General features: G+C 41.7%; 1 protein-coding gene across 2 annotated transcripts in view; it reads left to right on the forward strand.

The window, feature by feature from the left end:
* The window catches only part of LOC144606539 (rab effector Noc2-like), a 143,105-nt gene extending 129,628 nt beyond the window's left edge, over nucleotides 1-13,477 (forward strand). For both annotated transcript variants that reach the window (XM_078422792.1, XM_078422793.1), the window contains exons 7-9: nucleotides 3,081-3,194; nucleotides 6,319-6,447; nucleotides 10,152-13,477. In XM_078422792.1, the coding sequence (XP_078278918.1) occupies nucleotides 3,081-3,194; nucleotides 6,319-6,447; nucleotides 10,152-10,156 (248 nt within the window). In that variant the 3' untranslated portion in view covers nucleotides 10,157-13,477. The remainder of the gene's footprint in view (nucleotides 1-3,080; nucleotides 3,195-6,318; nucleotides 6,448-10,151) is intronic.
* Nucleotides 13,478-16,258: the final 2,781 nt, after the last annotated feature.

A 16,258-nucleotide genomic window follows, 5' to 3' on the forward strand; every position in this document is an offset into this window, starting at 1 on the left:
GATGACCAGCCATGATCACATTGAATGGCGGTGCTGGCTCGAAGGGCCGAATGGCCTACTCCTGCACCTATTGTCTATTGTCTATAAGAAGGGGGTGATCACTTTGATGGGACTGTTTTAAAGGCAACCCCAATAATTGGCGGGAATCAGAACAGATGTGCCGGGAGATCGCAGATAGCTGTAAAAATTGTAGGGTGATTTTACTGGGAGATTTTAATTTCCCTAATGTTGACCGGGTCACTCACAGTGCAAAGGCCTTGGATCAGGTGGGAATTGTTAAACCGTAGCTTTGGGACGATGTTTGTGTGTCTTTAATAATAAAACAAAATGAATGACCAATGACCTGTCTCTGTATATTGTAGATTTAATCGTGCATTAACTGATAATTGCATCCAGAATTTTTTTTCATGGTTTTCAAATGCCTGATTATTTCATAGAATGGTATGAAAATCGATCCTTGCTTGTCAGTATTAATACTTGTTACTACTTTAAACATTGAAATAATCGTTCATTTTTGCATGAAAAATATATGAGTGCTTGTCAATGTCATTGATCCCTTTCTCTGCCTCAGCTAAAGAGAAATATTGTGCAATGTGGAGGTTCAAACAAGCCCACATGAGATTAGTAGTTCTTTCTGTGGTCATGTGAACTTGAGAGCAGGCAATGAATAGAGTTGTCAATAGCTTCTGACCTTGCACCACACAGCTAATAATACTGAAGACGTCAGTGTTCAGTTCAGTTTAGTTTAGAGATACATAGATAATAGGTGCAGGAGTTGGCCATTCAGCCCTTCAAACCAGCACCGCCATTCAATTTGATCATGGTTGATCATCCACAATCAGTACCCCGTTCCTGCCTTCTCCCCATACCCCTTGATTCCGCTAGCCTTAAGAGCTCTATCTGACTCTTTTGAATGCATCCTGTGAATCTGCCTCCACTGCCTTCTGAGGCAGAGAATTCCACAAATTTACAACTCTCTGTGTGAAAATCTTTTTCCTCATCTCAGTTCTAAACGGCCTACCCCTTATTCTTAAACTGCAGTCCCTGGTTCTGGACTCCCCCAACATCGGGAACATGTTTCCTGCATTTAGCGGTCCAATTCCTTAATAATTTTATATGTTTCTATAAGATCCCCTCTCATCCTTCTAAATTCCAGTGAATACAACAAGCCCAGTCACTCCATTCTTTCATCATATGACAGTCCCGCCATCCCGGGAATTTAACCGCGTGAGCCTACGCTGCACTCCCTCAATAGTAAAAATGCCCATCCTCAAATACAGCGTGGAAACAGGCCCTTCGGCCCACAGTGTCCACGCTGACCAGCGACCCATGCACGTTAACACACTAGGGACAATTTACAATTTTACCGAAGCCAATTAATCGACAAACTTGTACGTCTTTGGAGTGTGGGAGGAAACCGGAGCTCCTGGGAAAAACCCACGTAGGTCACGGGGAAAAACGTACAAACTCCGTACAAACAGCACCGGTAGTCAGGATCGAACCCGGATCTCTGGCGCTCTAAGGCAGCAACTCCACCGCTGCGCCACCGTACCGCTCTTACTTGTCAACAAAATGGTTCCACACTTGACACATATGGTCCTACCAAAGCAAAGATATCTTGCAGCTGTGTCTATAATGGTGGATTGAGCCTGCAAACAAACACATTTTATGGTGCTAAATTGAACAAACATAATTTGATACCTTGATCATTTGTAAGCATAAAAAGTATAAACTGTTATTTCACAAATGCTACCAACATCTTGTATTTCATATAGAAATTCAGGCCATCTTTTGTTTTCAGAATTACGTGCAAAAATAAATGAGAATTGTAATGTCAATTGTAGCTGCTTGAAAACTATTGTAAGTGGTTTTGAAAGGAAATTGATAAAGTATAATATTCCATTGGTTTTCATGGAATGATACTGTATTATGTTTCACCTGGCAGTAAGCAATCTGAATAAATGATGAGTGCATTGGTCAGCCACACCGAACCAAAAACATGAATTTGTCTTTAAAATTTTATTAGTGTTATTATGCTGGAAATCATAATAGCTGTTCAGCAGCATGTTAGGTTCATGAGATCATAAGTGATAAGAGCAGAATTAGGCCATTCGGCCCATCAAGTCTACTCCGCCATTCAGTCGTGGCTGATCTATCTCTCTCTTCAAACCTTATTCTCCTGCCTTCTCCCCATAACCCCTGATACCCGTACCAATCAACAATCTACCTATCTCTGCCTTAAAAATCTCCATTGACTTGGCCAGTTAAAATAGCTTTTGTGATAACGGAAATATACAGGGAACTGCTACTTATTATTGAGGTTTGCATTGCTGTTGTCTGAAAAAAAAAAGATAGCCCTTGCCACATCAACAGTTTGCTGTAGGATCCAGGTAGGTTCGAGGGAGAAGGCAGGAGAATGGGGTTGAGGGGTAATATAGATCAGTCGTGAGTGAATGGCAGCTTAGACTCGTTGGGCCGAATGGCTCAATTCTGCTCCTGTTTGCCTTGTGTTTTTGAATCACGTAATGTTCAGAATAAATTTTCACTGCCTTGAAGTATGTGAGCGGCAGAGTGGTGCAGCTGGTAGAGCTGCTGCCTCACAATACCAGAGACCCCGGCTCGATCCTGACCTCGGGTGCCATCTGTGTGTCGACATACTCCTTGTCATTACATGGGTTTCCTCCGGGTGCTCCAGTTTCTTCCCACAACCTAAGGATGTGCTGGTTTATGGGCTAATTGGCCTCTGCAAATTGCTCCTAGTGTGCAGGGAGTGATTCTGAAGTGGGATAACATAGAAATAAGTGGTCGATGGTCAGTGTAGACCCGCTGAACTGAAGGGCTGTATCCATGCTGTATCTTCCAATCAATCAATCAATACTGAATGTGTGGAAAAAAAGCTCTCTAACTGAACAACACTGTGCTCGAGCATTCAGTTAATGCATGCTTCAGTCTTCAGCCACAGCACCTTCCTTAATTATAAACGTGAGCTCTTCATTTGAGTGTCTGCTGTGTTACAGTTCTATTGCAAAAATATGTTAAGCTCATTTGGAAAGGCCATTAATCTTTTGCTTCTGTTTCAGTTGTCTCCAGTGACAGTGAAAGTGAGTCTGAGTGCAGTTCATCCAGTCAAGATGGTAAAGATTCAGTGAGCAAGTCGACAAATTACAGGGGAAGAAAACAAAAGGATGAATCGGGTAGGTAACCAAAAGACAACAATAGGCTTTTATTCCGAGCAGTTTTTATTAAAAAGGCATGCCTCAATAGAAAACCCTTTTGACAAATGGTTGCCCTGGAGTTAATTGCACTGTTGAGCATAAAGGACTGAAGGAACAAACATCTTGACTCCATCGTAGATCCACTGAAATAAGGATCAGCGAATCTGCAATTAACTGAAGAGTTAAAATGATAAAACGAATTCATTGGAGCCAGACCCACACTTTGCATTCATTGTATTCCAGTTTGCATATAACGGAAAAGAAAGCAAGCGAAACTTCGTCCATGGAGATTACTCTTCCAAGAATGAATAAATTTGTAAGATAAAATGTGAGAGTGCCTAGAGAGACATTTGTTATATTCATATTGAGTGTTCTCCATAAATATTCATCGGTACAAAACACAGTTGAGTAGATCACACTTAGGAAATGGTGTGCAGTTCAGTCTCCATCTTCTAAAAAGGATATTGAAGCACAAACAGGACGTACAGTGCTGATACTGGAACCGAGAAGGTATGAATAACCAGGAAGCACATGGTATCCCAACAAATCCCATGGGTATACCTCAGCATTAGGCTGTGTCCCCTCTTCTCAGTTGTCTCTTCATTGACACTCTGAAGAATGCTGGTGTGGTTTTGACAATGTTTACCTCAAGTCACAAGGTCTCGTTTTATTTGTAAAGTAATACCTAATTGAGATTCACTGAGGCAGGAATTAATTTGCCTGTGTCTTAACAATTGTTTTGATGTTTAAGACAGTTTCTTATCACCACTCCGGTCAATCAAGTTTTAATGAAATAAGTTACATATTAATGTATTTTAACAAATGCATCATTCAACTGAGCTCTGAAGTTCTTAAAAACAACACCATTGACTTCTGATATTGTTCAGCAACGTTCTTATTTGGTAGGATGCAAATCTTTTGGTGTCAAACTATATTTTGGGAGTGTAACAGCTAAAAGAATTGTTCATTACCAGATCAAATGAAGAGTTCAATAAGGAGCCGTTTTAGTCAGTGTCTTGTAGCTGTGTAGCACATAATGAGAGCATCCAATCTCTGAAGACACAGGAGGCTGCAGATGCTGGAATCTTGAGCCAAAAACAAAGTGTTGGGGGAACTCAACAGGCCTATGTTGAGGCACCTATGGAGGGAAAAGGACAGGCAATGGTTTGTCTCAGTCTGAAGAAGGGTCCCGACCCGAAATGTTGTCTGTCCATTTCCCTCCACAGTTACCTGCTGAGTTCCCCTGGCAAGCATTCATTCTGTTGTGCATGTGCCAACGTTCAAAAGGACATGTCCAATTTTGTCTCAGATTCCTGGAGCAGGAAAGTCCTATTGACTGAATAATTTCCAGACATTTGCGATGAATGTTTGTGTTTGTAAATAATGGAAAATTACTATCAAGCAGAAAACTAATATTAGAATGCCACATTGAAACATGCAATTTCATTCTAAGAAGATGTCTTTACCAACATCAGTCATGTTGTTCCAAAGGGAAGGACACCTAGTTAGGTTACTTGGCTTTGTTCAAACAAGCTCTAGGCCATCATCCCATGGGATCAATTGATATCTTTAGATGTACCGATAGCCTTAGAAAACATCTCACCGATCTTAAAGAGGAAACATGCCATTATAGACAATAGACAATAGACAATAGGTGCAAGAGGAGGCCATTCGGCCCTTTGTGCCAGCACCGCCATTCAATGTGATCATGGCTGATCATTCTCAATCAGTACCCCGTTCCTGCCTTCACAGAGAGTGGTGAGTCTGTGGAATTCTCTGCCACAGAAGGTAGTTGAGGCCAGTTCATTGGCTATATTTAAGAGGGAGTTAGATGTGGCCCTTGTGGCTAAAGGGATCAGGGGGTATGGAGAGAAGGCAGGTACAGGTTACTGAGCTGGATGATCAGCCATGATCATATTGAATGGCGGTGCAGGCTCGAAGTGCCGAATGGCCTACTCCTGCACCTATTTTCTATGTTTCTATGTTTCTCCCCATACCCCCTGACTCCGCTATCCTTAAGAGCTCTATCCAGCTCTCTCTTGAATGCATTCAGAGAATTGGCCTCCACTGCCTTCTGAGGCAGAGAATTCCACAGATTCACAACTCTCTGACTGAAAAAGAGAGGAAAAGACTGGAAAAACTCTGCAAACTCCTTACATTTAGGAAACAACTCATCTGCGTACAAATGTAAAAATACCATAGTGCATTGGGTGGAAATTTGAAGTAAAAATAGTAATCCTGCAAAAATAACCAGCTGTTCAGGTGCATCAGGCGTAAGAAACAGAATTGACATTTCAAGTGATAGAAGGCCATGGATCTGAAACATTAATCCTGTATCTCTTTGGACAGGTGCTGTCAAACCGTACAGGCATTTCTAGCATTAGAGAGTTGTGAATCTGTGGAATTCTCTGCCTCAGAAGGCAGTGGAGGCCGATTCTCTGGATGCTTTCAAGAAGGAGTTAGATAGAGCTCTTAAAGATAGCAGAGCCAAGGGATATGGGGAGAAGGCAGGAACGGGGTACTGACTGTGGGTGATCAGCCATGATCACAGTGAATGGCGGTGCTTGTGCAAAGGGCCGAATGGCCTACTCCTGCACCCATTGTCTATTGTCTATTTATTCACAAAATGCTGGAGTAACTCAGCAGGTCAGGCAGCATCTCGGGAGAGAAGGAATGGGTGACGTTTCGGGTCGAGACCCTTCTTCAGACCCTAAGGTTACGACGTATCTTGTTGCTATGGACGTATTGAATTGCATTCAAAGATCAAGATCAGGCTGATACAATACTTAAATCAGTCTGAAGAAGGGTCTCGACCCGAAACGTCACCCATTCCTTCTCTCCCGAGATGCTGCCTGACCTGCTGAGTTACTCCAGCATTTTGTGAATAAATCGATTTGTACCAGCATCTGCAGTTATTTTCTTATACAGTCTATTGTCTATTTCCTGTTTACATGCACACTACATGCTGTACAGGTAAAAAGTCCATTGGACACTGGGCTGTTGAAATTTTATTTTATTGTTTTAAACGACTATTTATATTCTCTGTAAACAGTTCTCCAGTGTGTTACACCTGCTCACCATGGGTTCACTGATAATATTACAGGAAGCCATCATCTGGCCAGCCCTTCAGTTGCACATCAATCCAACCTCCGTACTGAGCGTGGAAGAGGTTTAAGTGCCACGGAGATGCTTGGTGCTGACAATAAGAATAATTTTGGCAAGAGTTCACTAGGTTAGTACCACAACGTTACCTTTCAGGTTTTTCCTGTAATTCATTGACGGTTAAATTTTAACACTCTAATGTGAGCTTTAACACATCTGCACTGTGTAACGTAAGCTTTAAAATGTCAGCAATAGCAAGTTTATTCTGAAATTGTATCTCAAAGAAGATGTGTGAAATGTAAAGGCCGCAAGTGAAACTCTTTAGAGTTTCCTATTGCATTAAACTAATTACTATGGAATAAGGCAATTAAAATGAAACAGTATTCCTCTTGCCAAGTAATTTATAAATCTATATTTAAACGTGTAATAACCCACTTCTATTGCGCTCAGCTGAAATTAAGTTTTTATTTTCATAAAGTTAACGAATATCTCTAACGTTGTACTGTAATGATCTCATTTTCTGATCGATGTTTGCTTACATTACAATTGGTGTTTGATTCAATTGACATATATGAAATTGCCAATCTTGTTAGAAAAGAGATATTAAACTTAAGGTAAACAGGCATTGGTCCAATAAAATTAGCTTGTCACCCCGGCGCCCCTAGTTTGAAAGAACTTTGCATTGTTTTTGATCCTGAGTAACAATGGAACAAGGGCCAGAGTAATCCTGGGAGTTTGATGATTTAGTTCGTGCATATACAGTCGGGTTATTAAAGATGTGGAATGGAGTTATAAGTCCTGTCAAGAAGCTTATGTTGCCATCCGATATATTGAATGGCCTCATGTGGTTAATATGTTTAAAAAACTATTTAACGAAACAGTAATGTAACATCAGCCGAACAAATAAGTTGAAGACATCAAATTATAGATGAGTAAGGGCTTTCTTCCACTGAAACCAACACCAATCTATCAGAATGCTGCTTGCTCCGTAAGCTTACATTATTTAATTGTGGTAATTATATATATATAATTTTGCACGTTAATTTGCACGTTAATCAATTAAGTATATTTTACAAAGAATCTCATATATATGTCTGAAGAAGGATCTCGACCCGAAACGTCACCCATTCCTTCTCTCCTGAGATGCTGCATGACCTGCTGAGTTACTCCAGCATTTTGTGAATAAATACCTTTGATTTGTACCAGCATCTGCAGTTATTTTCTTACACTCATATATATATAATATATATATATATATACACACTCGTATATATTCACACTCATATATATATAAGATTCTTTGTAAAATATACTTAATTGATTAACATGCAGATTTGTTTCCTGTTTGCACACAAAATCAAACATAGTAGTTTGATACCATTACATGGTTTCAAGCATGATTATATGCTGTATACATCTTGTCATTGCTATGTTTAAACAGTATCTCTCAATCGTTTGGTTGACTTTGTGAATGTTGGAAGTTCGATTGCACATGTTGAATGAAAAGGGAAAATATCTTTTTAAGCAGTTTAATAGTTCTGTGAAAAAATTATTTCTGTAGAAAATGTGCACAGATTTACATGAAATATTTGGTATGAGTGTGCTGATCTGAAAATTCTACAACTTCACGTTTCTATTGCTTTGCAATCAAAAACTGTTGTCTTCATAGAAAGTTTCTAATGCATTTGTTTTTAGAAATTCGCACATGGAAGATTCTCTCAAATTGTTTAAACAATTGATGTTACTCCTTTATTGATAAAGGTTGTTATCCAGAATTGTTATCCAGAATTTTCCATATTTTCTGCATACAAACTTTAATAAACGTTCCACAATAATCAAGCTCAATTGCGGATATTCATGTTTACCATAAGCACTCTGGAAAAGTCCGTCACATATAGGGTTGCGAACTTCCTCACTCCCAAATAAGGGACAAGGTGACGTCACCGCCCCGCGCCCCATGTGACCTCACCCAGCCAACGGCCACGTGCTCCCGCTCCACCAATGGCGGCCACCCGGGCGGGGAGGTGGGTTGCTATGCAACCTCCGTTAGGCGGCACCCGGGCCTACACTGTTCGGGACTACAGCGACACCGGGCTGCAGTGTCCGGGCCTACAGTGTCCGGGCCTACAGTGTCCGGGCCTAATACGGGACAAGGGCGGTCCCGTATGGGACAAACTAATTTAGTCCAAAATACAGGACAGTTGGCAACCCTAGTCACATAACTTAATCTAGAATTAAAGGATTTTTTAATTAACCAATGTCTCTGTGCAGCAAATCAGTTTGTAATCAACATATTGGTGTCGCGAATAATCCCATTATTTCCTTGTAAGGCTCCAGAGATATCTGATTGGTACAGTATAAATCTGTGCAGTGCATGTCTGTGTTTTGGTTCAGGCTGGTGTTACGTTTTTTTTCCCATTTATGCAGTAATTTTCATCATACAGTCATTTTTCATGAATTAGGAAGGCAAAAATATGACATTTCGTTTTGATTGCTGTTCCTGTCAGAATCACCTTTGTCTATGTTTGTTTGAAAATGTAATTAGTGCCGGTAACGTCCATGTTGTTTTGTTGTAGATATTTCAGAGTTTCTCTCACCATGGCAATAATGATGCAATTTACAGTCACTGACAAAACAACATGACAACCATTATTAGTGTTGCTATTTAAATGTTAATTATAAGCTCTGACTTTGTATATATTGCAATGTGGAGTTTAATATGTTTCTTAGCAGTGCAATGGAAAATGCCTGTGTACAGTTTTAGTCAGGAACCATTGTCAAATACGAGTAAAATTTTCTCTTTGTTCCAATCAGAAAGTTTCATTCAATCTGCCTTCACAGTAAAAACAGATAAAGGGATCGTAAATGTGGCCATCACTAAACTATTTGGCTCATATCATATCATATCATATCATATATATACAGCCGGAAACAGGCCTTTTCGGCCCTCCAAGTCCGTGCCGCCCAGCGATCCCCGTACATTAACACTATCCTACACCCACTAGGGACAATTTTTACATTTACCCAGCCAATTAACCTACATAACTGTACGTCTTTGGAGTGTGGGAGGAAACCGAAGATCTCGGAGAAAACCCACGCAGGTCACGGGGAGAACGTACAAACTCCTTACAGTACAGCACCCGTAGTCAGGATCGAACCTGAGTCTCCGGCGCTGCATTCGCTGTAAAGCAGCAACTCTACCGCTGCGCTACCGTGTAACATGTAGCATGTTGCAATGTTGTAATTTTGATAATGAGTCATTATGTTAAAATGTTACTCTGAATATTATTGCCCTCCAATGAGAGTTTTGTTTTAAATGAAGAATTAAAATCTTTTTAGTTTAGAGATTCAGCGTGGGCCCACCGAGTCCGTGCCAGCGATCCCTGTACCTTAACACTATTCCTACACACAAGAGACAATTTACAGTTCTTACCAAAGCCAATTAACCTACAACCCTGTACGTCTTTGGAATGTGGGAGGAAACCGGAGCACCCGGAGAAAACCCACGTGGTAACGGACAAACGTACAAACTCCGCACAGACAGCACCCGTAGTCAGGATTGAACCCGGGTTTCTGGCGCTTTAAGGCAGCAACTCTGCCGCTGTGCCGTCGGGCAGTTACTGTGTTGGATGCAGCAAATTGAGAATAATGCTTTTGCCTTTTTAGTTCCAACAATTTTCGTCCTTTTAGGATCAAGTGTAATGTTTCAAAATGGAAGTTTGTTTTCTGCGAGTGGTCCTTCAGCAGCGAGTCGACCCGATGCATCTTAAATTGTTGGGTATATTATCTGCTCTGTAAATTGTTTTAAATTGAATTTCTTTATGTCTGCTACAGGTTGACATTGAGTGGGTACAGGATCCAGGCATTCTCCCAGTCTCTATCATCCAAGGATTGCCCATTTCCCCTTCCCAAGACGTCCGGGTTGGAGCTGTGGATTCTGGTGCCATTCGAATACAATACATACCTAACAAGTCCGATAGTCATTTTTTTTTTTTTTTAACCAGGCAGTTTTAACTCTGGAATGTCTATTTACTGGATGTTTGGTTGGATATGGGAAAAATCTGTGCTGTCATAATTCATAGCTTAATCTCGCCTGTTCCAGTGAGCTATTGTACTATATTCATGAGATATACAAGCTTACGCATTGTTATCAGGCCATCATTAAAAGCAAACATCCTTGTTGTAGCGTAGGTTTGGCTGTTACTTGTCACTAAGATCACAAAGGCAATAGGTATATGAAATAGCCATTGAATGTCAAAATGAATAATTGGTGGGTGAGTTTGTGCGGATAATCTTTCTTGTGACTAAGTGCGAAATGGGGTTAATTTTACATTCTGCTCTTCACTAAGAAGGGATGGTGTTGGAGCTAAAATCTAATTTGTGGCTGAATGGCGTATTTGTAATTGTATTTGTTAGCCTGCAATACCATGGTAATTTATAGTTGAACCCTTGCCTAATATATGTTCTTATTGCTCCCTGTGATGCTCAAATAAACTATTTCATGATGTGAAGTTGTTGAAATAAATGTTTTAAAAGTATTATATTCACTTATGCATGTGCTGCTTCTGTTTACTCCCTTTAGTTTCCTTTCCTTTTAAACATTTCTGATTCTAATTAGTTTTAGTTTAGTTTAGAGATACAGTGTGGAAACGGGCCCTTCGGCCCACCAAGTCTGCGCCAAACTTCGATCGCCTGTTCCCCAATAGTTCTATCTCACTTTCACATCCATTCCCGACACACCATGGGCAATTTTACAGAGGTCAATTAACCTACAAAGCCGCACGTCTTCGGGATGTGGGAGGAAGCTGGAGCACCTGGAGGAAACCCACGTGGTCATAGGGAGAACGTGCAAACTCCTCACAGACAGCACCTGAGGTCTGGATCGATCCTGGCTCTCTGGTGCTCTATCTGCTGCACACCCTAAAGAATTCATATTAGATTCTGAAGTTTGCCCTGAAATTAAGATCATTTTTTGTATGATTCCTTAATAATGGATATACATTTATATACATTTATGTCCCATTATGTCCCACGCCTTCATCACCTCCCGTCTGGACTACTGCAACAGCCTCCTCTATGGCTCACCCTCAAAAATCATCAGTAAACTTCAATACATTCAAAACTCCGCTGCCCGTCTACTCACCCACTCCCCGATCCGTGACCATATCACCCCCGTCCTTTACAAGCTCCACTGGCTCCCCATCCCCCAGAGAATCCAGTACAAAATCCTCCTCATGACCTACAAAGCCCTCCATAACCTGGCCCCATCCTACCTGACTGACCTCCTCCACAGACACACTCCCACCTGCACCCTCCGCTCTGCTGCTGCCAACCTCCTGTCCCCCCCCCCATCCGGACCAAACTCAGATCCTGGGGGGACAGGGCTTTCTCCATCGCTGCTCCCACCCTCTGGAACTCACTACCCCAAACCGTCAGAGACTCCTCCTCACTCACCACATTCAAAACATCACTGAAGTCTCACCTGTTCAGCACTGCCTTCAACCACTGACCGTCACCTCACCTTCTGTCTCCTTTTTCTGTTTGTTTACTTATTTATCTATTTATTTTCTTCTCTATGTTCTAGTAATCCCTGTAAAGCGTCTTTGAGTGTTTGAAAAGCGCTATATAAATGTAATGCATTATTATTATTATTATTATTAGAATTAGATTTGATTTCATTAGGCTTTTGGCTTTTTACAGTAAAGGAAGGAATGTAGGATAGAGTGGTGAACTGGATAACTTGGAATGCATTCCAAGCTGTTGGGCAATGTCTACTACTCTAAGAATTGAAGTTACTGGCTGAAATATCCTCATAACCTCCTCAGGTTCATGGACGATGGAACATAAAAGACATCTCAACATAGCTGGAATCCATGGAATAAAAAGGGCAGTGAAAAAAACAGATATGGAATTGGCAGAAGGAGGGTGGTGCAGTTTGATTGCTTCGTGGACTTGGGGCAGATGTGTTGTGATGTCCCCCAGGCATCAGTACTGGTTCTGCTGCTTTTCTTAACGCATGTTAATGCTTTAAACTTAAACTTGGATGCACAGCAACATTTTCAAAATATACAGATGGCACAAAGCTTGAATATATAGAAAATGTGGAGGAGGATGGGATGCTGAGATATATAAAGTGGATTTTTTGAAAGGAAGATTGAGGAAAGATTAAACTCCAAAGGGTGAAATTCTAAAGGGTGGTCAGAAGTGGTATGATCCAAGACTGTATGGACAATGCATTTTGTATTTGGAAGACAGTTTAAGGAAATGGAATTGACACAAAAAGCAGGAGTAACTCAGCGGGAGAGACAGCATCTCTGGAGAAAAGGAATGCAGTCTGAAAAGACTGGTCTGAAGAAGGGTCTCGACCCCCAAAAAAGTCACCTATTCCTTTTCTCTTGAGATGCTGTCCGACGCACTGAGTTACTCCAGCTTTTTGTGTCCATCTTCGGTGTAAACCAGCATCTGCAGTTCCTTCCTACACACAAGGAAATGGCATGATGATCTTTATAAGTAGAAGTGTTCTACAGAATACAGAAACAAGAATGTTGTGCCAACCCCCTATTAGATAGTGATTTGGCCATCACTGGAGTACGTTGTTTAATAACTTAGAACTTTAATGCGTTGGAGATGCTGCAGAAAAGAATTTTGGAATAATTCGAGGAATCGAGACTTCAGGGTTGCAGGTAGATTGTTGGAGCACTGAGGATTCACAGGAGATATCATAGAGATGTCCCTAAACATTGAGAGTCCAAATAAAGAGAGAGAGATTGCCCATTGACAATACAATTGAAAAGCAAAGGAGTTAGATATATAATGATTGGAAGAATCAAACCATTGCAGTGAATTAGGTAAAATAAAATAAGTTTTCAACTATGACAGCAGAAGATACATGACATAGCTTCCTTCGACTTGCAAATCAAAGAATCTAGGAACAGTAATCAACAGCGCAAACAATCAAATCCATCTGACCTATTTTTTCGTAATTATAATGAGCGCTTGCATTATGAAATAATTACATGTAGGCACAATTGGTTTCTGAAATGTTGGTGATCAGTTATAATTACCAGCATATATTTTATTAATTTTTCAAGCATTTGAATGTAGACACAAAATGCTGGAGTAACTCAGCGGGACAGGCAGCATCTCTGGATAGAAGGAATGGGTGATGTTTCGGGTCGAGACCCTTCTTCAGACATCAGACTGAAGAAGGGTCTCGACCCGAAACGTCACCCATTCCTTCTATCCAGAGATGCTGCCTGTCCCGCTGAGTTAATCCAGCATTTTGTGTCTACTGAGCTATTTCAGTCACTTCAATACTGTTCTTTTGTCTACTGTTTAGCACCGTGATGTGACATGGTAATAAATTGAGCTTCAATGTAAGTAATCCGTATGTTTTCTTCTACAAATAAACTTGAAGAACTATTAAAAGATTTACTTTTCAGGTGCATTGTTCATTGCTAGTGCTGAAGCATTAGAGTGGAACATTCTAATGATGCTCAGTGAAGCCGAAGGTTTGCTGACAATAAGAATATTTTGAGTAACACACCGATACCACGATCAATCAATCACATCGATGCTAAACAAGGTGAGTTTTTACTCTACACTTGGGGGCAAAATGCCTGACATTTCTTCAATGTGTAACTGGAGAAATTAAATCTGAATAGACCCGAGTACGTTTGCGTTCAGAAATCATTGGCATAAAAAGCACAAACAAATGTGGTCTATATCAATAGTCAATTTATTTGTCACATACACATAAATGTGCAGTGAAATGAAAAATGACCCACAGTCCAACAATGAGACCAATAAAAATAAGCAATAAAAATAAGCAATAGCACACACACAATCATAAACCAACACCAAACAAAAAAGAAACATCCATCACAGTGAGTCTCCTCCAGTCACCTCCTCACTGTGATGGAAGGCCAGAATATCTTTTCTCTTCCCTTGCCGTCTTCTCCCGCGGTCAGGCTGTTGAAGTTGCCACGTTCCAGGCCGCACCGGATGGTGAAAGGTCCGCAGCGGGCCGACCCAAGCCTCGCGATCCGGGGCGGGCGAAGACGCTGCCGCTGCACGTCAGGGCGGTCGGGGCTCCTGACATTGAAGCCCCCGCCGGGCAGAGAAAATCCCGCGGCCTATTTTAGGCCGCGCCGGAAGGTGAAAGGTCCGCGGCGGGCCGACCCAAGCCAGGCGATTCGGGGCGGGCGAAGACGCTGCCGCTGCCGGAGCTCCCGATGTCAGCCCCCACTCAAGGGCCAGCGAGCTTCCGACGTCCACGCGGCCCGCGGCCGAAGACGCCTCCGGAGACGAGTCGCAGCCGCTCCCGCAGCCTCCGAAGGCAGCCAGCGCCGCAGGTGGTGAGTCCGGTCCGCGGGCTCCGAGAACCAGACCCCCAGGTGGTCCCAGGTGGAGGCCGCCAGCTCCAGGTGTTTGGCCGATGGTAGGCCGCAGCGGGAACGGAGACACCACCCAGAAAACAAAGGTCGCATCTCCGTTCGGAAGAGACAATCTGACAGTTCCCCCCCCCCCCCCCACCCCACCCCCCCACATAACACACAACCACTACATCATATCTAAACACTACAATTAAGACAAAAAACACAAAAGACAAACGGACTGCAGGCAAGTCGCAGCTGCTAGGGGAGTGCAGGCGCACCAGACTATCTCCACGTGAATGACTGACAATAACTTAGTTGTACGTGTAGCCCCTGGCCCTGTTAAGGGGAATTTCCTGTAACTGTAAACATTGATTTTTTTTTGGAAAACATTTTTGCAAATGCACTTGTTATTAAGTTAACACATCATTTGCTGCAGAAAGCCTTATGAGCCTTCGGAGTGTTCAGCTTCAATCATCCACCATTACAGCTAATTTAGAAAGGAATGGTGAGCAGCCAGCTGCGTGGTCACATCAGGCCTGATTTCTGCTTAATGAAAATCTGTATTTTAAAACAAATTAGGTGCCCAAAGATAAGATCCCTGACATTTTCCTTCAAGTATGCAGAAATCAAAAGATTATCTGGAGTCTGATTACCAATTAGATCTGACATTTAAATGTAGTTCGAAAATCATTCTGAAAGAAAGAAAATCATTCTGAAAGAAAAGAAGAGAAAGAAATGTTTAATTCTGAGGTATAGAGTGGATGTGGATTCCACTAGTGGGAGAGTCTAGGACCAGAGGTCATAGCCTCAGAACAAAAGGACCCTCCTTTAGGAAAAAGATGAGGAGAAATTTCTTTAGTCAGAGGATGGTGAATCTGTGGAATTCATTGCCACAGAAGACTCCAAATCAATTGATATTTTTAAGGCAAAGATAAAAAGATTCTTGATTAGTACGGATGTCAGGGGTTATGGGGAGAAGGCAGGTGAATGGGGTTGAGAGGGAAGGATAGATCAGCCATGATTAAATGGTGGAGTAGACTTGATGGGCCGAATGGCCTAATTCTGCTCCTATCACTTACTAAGCTTTAGTACTTGATTTTATGTAGTAGAGCTAGCCTGGTTTTGTCACATATACATGGGAGGCATCAAAGTGGTTGAATAAATCGAGGTTAGTCGCTTTGCAAAACTGCCTTAGAAGTTTTTAATTGGAATGTCTATCTCCATTGAAATTAATGCAAGGAGGTGCAATAAACATAACAATATCAGAGAGCAGGATTGGAATAATTCAGTAGTTCTCCCGGTCCATAGAGCCTGCCCCACTATTCAATAAAACAATAACACCATCTCCTTTTTCTGTGCCAGTTCCCCATTGAGTTCATTTTCTTGATCTTTCAAAAGGTTTATTTACTTAATCTCCGCATAGCCACACATCCTAGTAAGGTAGAGACATTTCAGAGATTCACCACCCAACTGTTAGCAGACAACTGAACCATCCCACAACAACTAGAGAACAACTGAGCTACTATCTACCTCATTGGTGACCCTCGGACTATCTTTGATTGG

Source organism: Rhinoraja longicauda, chromosome 26 (genome assembly GCF_053455715.1).
Source record: "Rhinoraja longicauda isolate Sanriku21f chromosome 26, sRhiLon1.1, whole genome shotgun sequence".
NCBI classification, from domain to species: Eukaryota; Metazoa; Chordata; class Chondrichthyes; order Rajiformes; family Arhynchobatidae; genus Rhinoraja; species Rhinoraja longicauda.